The 11,287-nt window shown below is 37.0% G+C and overlaps 1 protein-coding gene and 1 pseudogene across 1 annotated transcript; both read left to right on the top strand.

Moving 5' to 3' along the window:
* Positions 1–4,556: 4,556 nt before the first annotated feature.
* LOC115821036 (tripartite motif-containing protein 35-like) lies at positions 4,557–7,825 on the top strand. Its single transcript, XM_030784783.1, has 6 exons — positions 4,557–4,961; positions 5,768–5,863; positions 5,972–6,202; positions 6,314–6,336; positions 6,411–6,529; positions 7,281–7,825. Exons 1-6 carry the CDS (start codon positions 4,557–4,559, stop codon positions 7,823–7,825), a joined length of 1,419 nt encoding a protein of 472 aa, XP_030640643.1.
* A 1,943-nt stretch (positions 7,826–9,768) lies between these two features.
* LOC115821600 (uncharacterized) lies at positions 9,769–10,608 on the top strand (annotated as a pseudogene).
* The last annotated feature ends 679 nt before the right edge of the window (positions 10,609–11,287 follow it).

The following is an 11,287-nucleotide window of genomic DNA, read 5'->3' as shown; positions in this document are numbered from 1 at the left end:
AACTTCATTTTATTGCAATTTTCAGTCGTCTAAGTCATCTGTTATTTTTTTTTTTTTTTTAAAGGAGAGCTTGTTTGCAAATTTCTCCAATATTAATTCATTCAGCAGAGCAGGGAAAACCATTTCAACACATATAACAACATGACAGGGTAGCATGACAAAGTACTGCATGAAAAACAATGCACAAGGTGAAATGAATAAAACTGTGATGTTTCATTTAAACGGCAGAAGGCTATACAACCTAGCAAAAGGCCTAGACTGAGTCTTTACAGAGAAAGTGGAAACATTATACTACAGACTTCCAAATATTGTGAACGATCTAGGCCGTAGACTGGAAATTTTACATGACAGAGACCTATTGCCTGTTATTTTTCCATAGACAATATTTGTTTGGCAAAATCACTCACTATTCATGCCATTTCTCTGAAATGGTTTTTGACTAGTACCGCACATATCATATACTGTAGCATAGTCACTGAATCCATTCTCTTCATATGTATTCTCTCTGTTCTGTCCTGACTGTTTTATTTTATAAACAGTGTCACTGTTGTGAATATGGAATTAAGATCTCCAATGTGTGACTGAATCCAGATGTTAAGTTTTCTTCTCTATGGGCTTTAAATGATTCTTTTCCATTTCCTCAACTTTTCTGACTTATTTACGTCCAACACTTTCTCTAATTATTCTGACTTCCCTCTTCCCAGATCTCGGTGTCATCAGTTTTCATTTTACTGATCACACTTTTTATATCTGCTGAGCCTTCACACTGGTCTTACACCTGGATAATAATGAACCACTGAGTCATAGATTGGCCACTGTAAGATTTCAGGTTTTCAAAATTTACTCACACATTCTGAAGTTTTTTTTTCCTTTTTGAGACAAACAGCATTTGACTTTATTGAAATGTGTAACTATAAAACATGACTAATATGTCTTCATTTGTTCTGAATGTGAGAGTGGAAAAATGCATGTGAGTTCAGTCTCTCCTCTCCTAAAAACTAAAACACCTCATCATTGTACTGTTTCAGGTAACTGTTTCATTTCAAACCCCTCAACCCCCTGAAGATTTGTTCCTCATGCTATTACATAACGCATTGTTCTCATTCAAAGGACACAAAGAGAAAATAAATAAAGACGGGAAGTTCTTATTTTCCTTCTCTTTGTTTTACACAGATCAGTAAGAAAAACACACACTTGAGCTCCATCTAATCACCATTATTTTAAAGTCACTGTTTCCATTTAGCTCCTCTCAAGAGTTTATGACGTGTGTTTCATTTTTATCTGACTGCCTGCTGAGAGGACCTCCCATTCTCATTTGGTCCAATCACTGTTGGTGATGTAGGTCATACATTCTAGTGTAACGTTTAACTATTTGCTAATTTGCTCCTTTTTTACAAGCAGGTTGAAGGTGAAAAGATTTCAGACAGGAAAAAACAAGTGAAAATTTTCAAAGACCTCACTTATATATAAGTCCTCAATGTGTTGGAAAAGTTGAGAACGCAGTAGGGTTCATGTCTAACTTGGTACAAGATTATCTTCTGTGTGGACATCACGGTTTAAATCTGAGCTTTGACACACTTCCCAAATGTGCCCAGGAATGATGATAAGGGTGAAAATGTGAACTGTGATTCAGACATTGTGAATGAGCAAGATACGATAAATATAAAAGGAGAAAAATAACAGGATATCCATGCAAATCTAAACAGATTTGATTTCATGTATCCATGTGTGCTGGGCTCTGAGGGCTTTAACTGAGAGACACACTGCTGGGATGTTGAGGTCTGGCACATTATGCACTGGTATCTGGGAATGATGAAGAAGTGTGTCTGCAGGAACGGATAGTATTTCTCCACCAAGTAATGATACAATATATGAAATGAAGAATACATGTATAATAGTGCATACAATACCATGTAACATATTGAAAAAGTTTCATTTTTTTATTGCTCTGGAAGAGGTAAAAGCACAATTGTTGTGAATAGATTGCTGTGGACTTGTTTTACAACACAGGATAGTTTTTGTTTTTTTTATTATTTGTTTGATAGGATTTGCTGAGGAGATGGTGAGCCACCCAGATTAGGAACGAAAATTGTGTACAGACAAAGGAAACTTTTGTAACTGTAATGTCCATCATTCACCTGATGAACTTTGAACTGTGTAGCGTGGTATGACTGTGTGGTCCATTCACAGGACAAATGCACTCACACACAGATACACACACACACACACACACTGATTTTTTTGTAAGGCTGGACATAGCATGTCAGCTATCAGCTGATAACTAATATTGCAACTGTGTTGAGAATTCTGATTGTGATATGATGCTCCATCCATTCTGTTATGTTATATTTGTTAGATTTTTGCTTATATTTGTTTTGGTAGGATAGTATTGTAAAGTGTTTATCCACTTCAGTTGCTTATTTAGTTTATTTAATAATCAAGTTTCTCACTAACATTAAACAAAACAACTCTTTCATTGGTAAACACTGATGTCTGCTCCATTCTGTCTATGTGCTTACCCTAATGGGTTACAAATGTGCATTAATAAATTCAGATTCCTTAGCCTGCTGTCCCTGCAAAGATTATTAGTGCAGTGATGACAGAGCCCTCTGCTGACTGATACTGGCAAATGCACTATGCATTCCCTACGACAGGCATCTCCACTTCATCATCATCATCGTCATCATCATCATCATCATAATAATAATACAAGTTTATTTAGAGCCCCATATCAATATTTATGGTCGCAAAGGGCATTACATGTATATAACAAAGTCAAATCACAATTTTATTATCCATACGTTTTATTATCCATAAGAAAACAGATAAGTCTTTAGTCTGGTTTAAAAGGTATGAGGAGTCTTGGCTGAGAGAGGGGGGACTGGAAAGCCCAAAGGGGTTTAGTACTGATCATTACTGAGTGATTCTTGAGTTCATGTCAGTTCACTTTCTGTTTCTAAAGTTTCTTTAACCTTACTTTGCCCTTTCTGTTTTCAGAGGGAATGTTGACTCCTCCTTCCCTCATACACAAGGTACTTGTCTGTCTTGTTTTTTGAGTCTAATCTTTCCAGCCCAATGAAACGAGTGGTACCATCTTCCAGTGTGTCAGTCTCCACCCCCAGTGGATAGCTGTCAAGGTCAAACAGAGGGCAAGATGTAGTGTTTGGCCATCTCATGCCATGGTAGTGTTTGATGTTTGGCATTGTCAGTCATTGGTACCAGCTGTTGCGTTCTCAGACATCAGGGGGTCCTGTCAATCAAAAAGCTAAGAAGCTTCAGTCTTCTTCCACCCCAAGGTCACTGCTGGTGGCAGTTTTTGGAAGCAACCACATTTAGTAACAATTACTTGAGGTGTAGTTGCCCATCAGAGCCCCCAGAAAACATTTCCATTTCCATTTCCTTAAAACACAAAACCATAGAAAGTTCTTACCAGGCTTTGTGATGTCATTTCACATATATCTGTCTGGTATGTTTTAGAATAACATAAAGATGCCTTATGTTAGCTAGTGATAAACATCAAACTGGATTGTGCCAATTTCATCATGACTCATGTATGTCTGTGTTTAATGTCAGCATTATTTAAGTGAAGTAGTAAAGTTAATTATGAGTGTGGCTCAGATGAAGAAACCACAACATTTGCTAATTATTATGTTAATTAACAGTGTTCATTTATAGCAGACATACAGATGATTATGCTGTATCACACAATACTGACCTAGACATTTTATGATGGAAAAAAAGAGAATAAAAATATCTTTCCGATAGTAAATTTCCAGTCTGAAATTATACAGAATCACAAGCTGAATTGGCAAAATTGGCGTTTTTCTCAAACTTTACATTTGGATGAAGATTAGAGTAGGGGTGAAATGTATTTGGAATGTTTGGTTATAAAACAAGCAAAATAAAGTCAGTCTGCCTCAAACCTGCTGTTATAGATATAAAAAAGGCCTGTTATTGTATATATAGTTTATTATATTTTCTATAATGTATATTGCAGTTTCTTACTTAATGTTGACATACTATGAAATAGTTACAGTGTAGGAAATTCTCATAGTCTGTATTAGCACAAGATTTTCCCCATCTGAAATATAATACACTTGAATATTTAATGGAAAGGTTGCTAAGGGCCTGAATAAGCTGATAATTGGAGGAAAGCCCTTACACTTGGTCCTCTGCAGGAGAACTGAATACATCAGACATATTGAAAACAAAAGATATTATAAACCAATCAGAATCCCTCACCTGTAAACCCTGCCCTCTGACACACTTCATAAGAATGAAGTAAGACAGAAAGTGTCAGTTTATCTGGAGTGCAAAAAGAGCTCGACCTTATGCCTAGACCCTGTGAACAAAACTTATATTAAAGTTTAATTATTGTTAAGCAAATAAAGAATAAAGGATTGACAGAGTCCAAGGATCAAAGTGGAGTACAGACAGAAGACAGATGTTCCTGTGAGTTTAGACTTTGTTTTAAAACTCAAAATCATAAAGTCAAAATACAGTTACTACCCAGGAACTCATAGGAGCAGAGGACTCGTCACACTGGTTACGCTGTTATGGCCTCTCAATCAAGAGTCTCAGAAGAGGATTTCTCCTGTCCTGTGTGCTGTGATGGCTTAAAGGATCCTGTTCTCCTGTCATGCAGTCACAGCGTCTGCAAAGTCTGTCTGCAGCAGTTCTGGAAGAAAAAAACTTCCAAGGAGTGTCCTGTCTGCAGGAGAAGATCTTCAAAAGCAAAGCCTCCCCTTAGCCTTGTGTTAATGAACACACGCGAGGCGTATTTACAGGAAAAATCTCCAAAAACTTCATCAGGGTCTGAGGAACTCTGCAGTCTGCACAGTGAGAAACTCAAACTGTTCTGTCTGGATGATGAACAACCTGCATGTTTGGTTTGTCAAACTTCAGAAAAACACACAAACCACAGATTCTGTCCAGTAGATGAGGTTGCTCCTGGTTACAGGGTAAGACTTTTCTTTTAAAGTAAAACCATAAAACTTCCATCCCTGAGCAAATATGGTGTTGCTCTCACCAAAACTTTACATTCTTTTGTGCTGCCTTTGTATTATGAAACATATTAGCATGTATGTAATATTCGAGCAGCTGGGACTCAAGTCTCCACCTTCCTGTATTGATGGTGGGGTCATGCGGGGGCTTACAGTAATAACGGACTTTGGTAGAGTCAAAACAGGAACAACAGGGTCTAATCAATAGTGCATATACCTTGGACTTAATACGGTCAAATAGCAGTAATTAACAACAATATTTAAACCAACAAGTACAAGTATGCAACAGACTAAGCCTATTACATATTTAAAAACCCTATTAAAAAAAAAAAAAAAAACGGAATGAATTCAGAATGAATTCATAGCTAAATATCTGTAGCATCTTAATAGTTTGACAACAAAGCAAACATATATAGACAGACAGACAGACACACAATCACACATACATACACACACACACACACTGTAAGCAATTAGACTAATCACCAGTACATTATTCTGCAGTAGCTGGCTCAACACAGCCATTCAGATATAAAAAATTTGTCATTGCTGATGTTTCTGTCTGCAAACAGACATTACAGAAATATTAATCATGTTAATGTACGACAGAGAACACAACTGCCAATCTGTGCAGTAAAATACACATTTTAAGAACAGTTTTGGTGTAGATTAATTTATTACAAGAAAGACGTCTAGCTTGCTTCTAAAGGACACCTCAATGCCTTGGGAAAAACATTTAACCTTTTTTTTCTGTTATATTCCAGGAGGAATTGAGGTATGCACTAAAGCACTTACAGGAAAAAATTAAAGTCTTTCTAAAAGTTCAGCAAAACTATCATAAATCAGCAGAGTACATTAAGGTGAGAAATGAGGAATGAATCTGTATTGACAATATCTAATGACTTAATACAGAAGGAAGAGATATGTTTAAGAAAATCTCACACAAATCTAAATATTTCTCCTTCCAGATCCAGGCCCAACACACAGAGACACAGATTAGGAAAGAGTTTGAGAAACTTCACCAGTTTCTACAAGATGAAGAGACAGTCAGGATAACTGCACTGAGAGAGGAAGAGGAGCAGAAGAGTCAGATGATGAAGGAGAAGATTGAGGAGATGAGTAGAGAGATATCATCTTTTTCAGACAAAATCAGAGCCATAGAAGAGGAGTTAGGCACCAATGATGTTTTACTCTTGATGGTAAAAATCACAACTCTTTCCCTCTCTCCCTTTCCGTGCCTGTTTCTATGTGATCTCTTAAAATACACAGCTTTATACCTAATCTTTACACACTCTTTGGTATTTCCACAGAACTTCAAGAGCACAATGAAAAGGTAAGTTTTATCTCTCTCCTCTGTGATTCAGTACTCAAACCCACAGCCGCACTGACTCCTTACTGTTATTCTAGAGCCCAGTGCACACCGCAGGATCCAGAGATGGTTTCAGGAGCACTGATCAATGTGGCAAAGCACCTGGGCAACCTGAAGTTCAGAGTGTGGGAGAAGATGCAGGACATTATTCAGTACAGTGAGTTTGATTTTACAGTAACACATGGTGCAATAAAAGGCAGTTTCTAATATTTAATGTCTTCATAAATCAATGTCAAATTACCTTCACAGCTATTTTCAAATATTCTTTGGAAGTTGGTTGACGGACAATATGTATGCATAGATAGATAGATAGATAGATAGATAGATAGATAGATAGATAGATAGATAGATAGATAGATAGATAGATAGATAGATAGATATAGACATTTTTAATTTTATCTCAGTGACACCACATGACACGCTGTACAGCTGTTACTTTATTTGTCTTCAGATGAAACAGTGACATATTTCCCATTTATTTCAGTCACATTTAGTTCATGTGACTGAACGACAGTTTGTTATATTAATATTCACAGTTCACATTGTTATCATACAGAAGACCTCTTTGTGGAATAACCACAGCATATAATACGCCGTATGCACCACAAATATGTCAGTCATTGTTCTGTCATGAAGAAAATGTGAAATATTCTCATGATTATGTATTATGATTATGTTTGGTCTGTTTTCTCACATGACACAGATGATTTACTGCATTACAGTGTCATTTATTAATGGAGTTTAACATGTGATAGACTCCATACCTTTCGCGTAATTATATGCACAATGGTCCAAGTTCTCTACAATAACATAAGAATAACTATGTAAATCTATGTTTCATCTCTCTCTCTCTCTCTCTCTCTCTCTCTCTCTCTCTCTCTCTCTCTGTCTCTGATCTCTCTCTTCAGCTCCCGTGACTCTGGACCCCAACACTGCAGCACCATGGCTCATCCTGTCTGAGGATCTGACCAGTTTGTGTGGCAGTAAAGATAAACAGCAGATTCCTGATAATCCAGAGAGATTTGATTTCCATCCATGTGTGTTGGGTTCCGAGGGCTTTAACTCAGGGACACACTGCTGGGATGTTGATGTTGGAGACAATACTGAATGGGCCCTGGGCGTGACCACAGAGTCAAACCAGAGGAAGGGAGACACATTCTTTGATACTGGTGTCTGGTGTGTTGAGTTTGATCATGGTCAGTATGAATCAAAGGCCTCAGGAGGGTCATGGACTCCACTGACAGTGAATAATAAACTCCAGAGGATCAGAGTGGAACTGGACTGGGACAGAGGAAAACTCTCATTCTCTGATCCTATAAATAACACACACCTACACACCTTCAAACACACTTTTACTGAAAGAATGTTTCCGTGCATTGCTAATGGCTATAATCACTCTCCTCTGAGGGTCTTACCAGTGAAGTGTTGCTTGATAGTGAAACAGCACAGTTAGATCTGATACTATCTCTGTTTAAAGCAAAATATAAAGTGAAAATTGTTCTACTGTTATTGTCTCTGTCATTAATGTTATTTCTGATCAGAAACTTGATTTTCTGAAAGCTGGTCTGAACCCAGTTATCTTGTTTATCTTGATGATGTTTCTACAGCACAAATCTCTCAGGAAAGAGTAAGCTTTGGCAAGCATGATAAATGTGAATAAATACAACACACTATACCAAACACAGTATGAACTTATGTATGGATTTAATGCAAGTGATGTCATATGACTATTTCTATTAAATGAATACAATGCTAGTATGTCTCTAGTGTTTATGCAGTTTATGAGATTGACAGACTTGGATGAAATCTCTTATTCTGCCAAACCCTGTTCACCTGGCTTTGAATTCAGGCTGTCTGAAAAATTTTGTAAATGACACATTTTATGTATAAAACATTTTCACAGTTTGTTGATGGAAAAAAGAATAAACAGTACCTGTCATCCTGTAACCTGCCATCCTGTCTGTTATACTGTCCTCATCAGTGTCCTATCTGCTCTGACATGTAAAGAAAATTTGCACATGCATCCAGTTTAAACTCTATGTTTTCCTATTTCAAGTAAAAAAAAAGTAAGTAAATAAATAATAACTTTTAAAAAATGTTTTTCACAAAAAAATATTCAGTTTTATTTCAGACTATGGGTTCCCCTCCTCAAATATCTCTTCATATTTCATTACTGATTAAAGCAGGGTTTTCCGAAAAACTATAAAAATGAGAAATGTCTGTCAGGATAATGCCAGTTTAACCCTGATTCATGTCTGTATGAATTTCTGTGTATTTAATAATTACATTGTACTCACATCATCTATTTTTTTTCTAAAGATAAAAAGATTATGAAAAATAAAGGGATTGTAGAAAACACTTAATCACTCATTATCTGTTTTTTAAATAGTCGACCACAGGCCCTCATACTTCCCATGGCGAATTCTGATAACACAGTGGACATTACAAAAGACTCTGTCACTGTATGAGTTATGATAATGATGATTATGAAAGAAATGATCAAAATGATGAAAACAGAGAGGGATGCGAAGATGAAGAGGGTGAGGATGAGGAGGGTGTTGATCATGTCTAAGAATGAGGATGATGAAGAAGAAGATGAAGGTGAGGACATTGGTGGAGAATGTGAGGATGATGTTGGGGAAAAGATGAAGGTGGGAAGACTGATAATAAAAATGAATATGATGAATTTGGAAATAATAAAACCAGTGGAAATGAAGAGACCAGTTAATGCAAATCAGTACAAATATTTAAACAGGACTGTTGCTCCCATAAGAAACTATGATGAAAAAGCTGAACGTACCTACCATGTGATAATACTTGTAAAGAAGCTGCGTCTGGTCTCTATACAGTCCAGAGAAGCATTCCCCTCTCTAAGCATATCCTTAAGGAGTTATCCTCTACACTACATTTGAATGTAGTGAAATGTCTCTTGTTCATCAAGTGCATAGACCTAGAAGCCCACAACCACACATAACTATGAAAATAAATACAGAAGTGAAAATATAGCTGGATCTATTTCACCTGTTGTTTACTCCATTACAAAAAAATCACAAAACAAATGATCTTATGCTATTTCAATACATTCAGCCTGACAAATTGCAAAATGTTGTCCTAAACTGTGTCCACGTTGTGACACAGGTGGAATTCTTGGCCACTGTCCATATTTGGTGTTGCAAACAAGACTTTGTTGGCTTTTCGTAATTAATCAGTTGGTTTTAACTCGTAAATTAACAAATTAATTCAAGACTGGATTTTTTTTTATATTTGTAACACGCTGATGTTTTAGGGAAACTCAACCTGGAATGACTCTGCATTTAACTGTAGTTCTGTTTCAGAACACATAATGAGCGATTCCATAAGATACCCCTTTGTTTGTATCACAGACACAGCAAAGTGATGGCTTCTGAACTTGTGAAGAAGACTCAGAGTATCACCACAGCAAAAGACATGAGAGTCCACCCAGCTCATAATGAAACCTTATGCCAACTGGGAGGAGTGCCTCACACCAGGACCACTCTTCATAGCTATACTGGGAGAACTGGTCCTCGTTTCCTTTAAAACTGACTTCTCTATCAACAAAAACCCACCCAAAGATGGCTACAAGCACATCAAATACCCAGAGTCATTCCGTGCCTGCCTCAAACAAGTGTGTAACTCTGGCTGGTGGGCTTTTAATGAAGCCCATAAGAATATGGATCAGATCCGCCTTCACACTTCCACTGTAACAGCCTACATGAAGACTGCAGTGAAGATCCTGTTTCAGGGAAGTGATGAGGTTGTCTAGGCCCTTCTACCTGACCAGCTGGAGAACATTCGGGTTATTGCAGATGACTGTGTGGAGTTGGCCTGTGCAGCAGAACAAAAGTTTACTGATGTCATCAATATAATTCAAGACCTCCTGGAGGCATGTGTGAATGCAGAACATTTTATGGAGAGGAGCTGAATGAAATTAAAAGGAAACTGGAACAGGCCAAAATGAGGGAGCAAACATCATGAGAAGCCAGTGAAAGATCTAAGAAAGCAATGAAGACAATGGAGAAGGAATTGGAAGATGCACAAGAGAAATACAGCAAAGCAATCGATTCACTTCCTAGTGGATGGGAAATGATTGGCATGGATTTCGTTGAGGGAATAATAGGAGGTATGACAAGTCTAGCAAATGGACTAATGTCCGTTGCTACCTGCCCTGATTCACAAATGTTTCAAGCATCAACAATGAAGGGGGACATGCAATAACACAGGAGTTAAGGATGATGCAGCAGATGAAGTTGATCAAATGAACATCATTAACAAGTCTGGAGAAATTCTTCGGGCGGCAGAAATTCTTGGAGAATTCATCAAAGGGGAAGATATCAAGTGGAAAAAGTTGCTTCTGGTCCTGCGTGCTAAACAGTTTCTTTTTAATTCTATGTGTTATTGTCTTTTACAGGGTATATTCTATATTCTATGTACTATATTCTATATGCTATATTCCCATTCAGGTGAAAAGCTGGAGAAGACTGAGGGAGAAATGCTTCACATTCTGCCAGAGACCAATGACATGAAAATACTTCAGTGGATTCAGGGAGGAGGGAAACTTTTTCACTTGAATCAAATTATTGTGCAGTGCTAATATCTACCATTGCTGTGTTTCTATTTAAAATAATTGACATGCTCATGTCTTGAGTCAACATCTCATCTGCAGTCCTATCCTAGGTGTAACACTAATTCTCTTTAGTAGTTAATGTCAGAACATGATTCTCACTGAGTAAACCATAAAATATATGACTTCACAATCATCAATCAATCAAAAACAAGCAAACAAAAACAATGGACCTTTATTATTGCTTTTCTGTTCTTTTCTTTTCCCAAAAAGCTTCAGCTTGTTGATTCATTCAAATGAAATTGATTTCTTAAGAAATGTAATGCCTTACCT

This window comes from Chanos chanos, chromosome 9, assembly GCF_902362185.1.
Source record: "Chanos chanos chromosome 9, fChaCha1.1, whole genome shotgun sequence".
Taxonomy (NCBI): Eukaryota; Metazoa; Chordata; class Actinopteri; order Gonorynchiformes; family Chanidae; genus Chanos; species Chanos chanos.
This window is presented reverse-complemented; position numbering and strand designations above follow the sequence as displayed.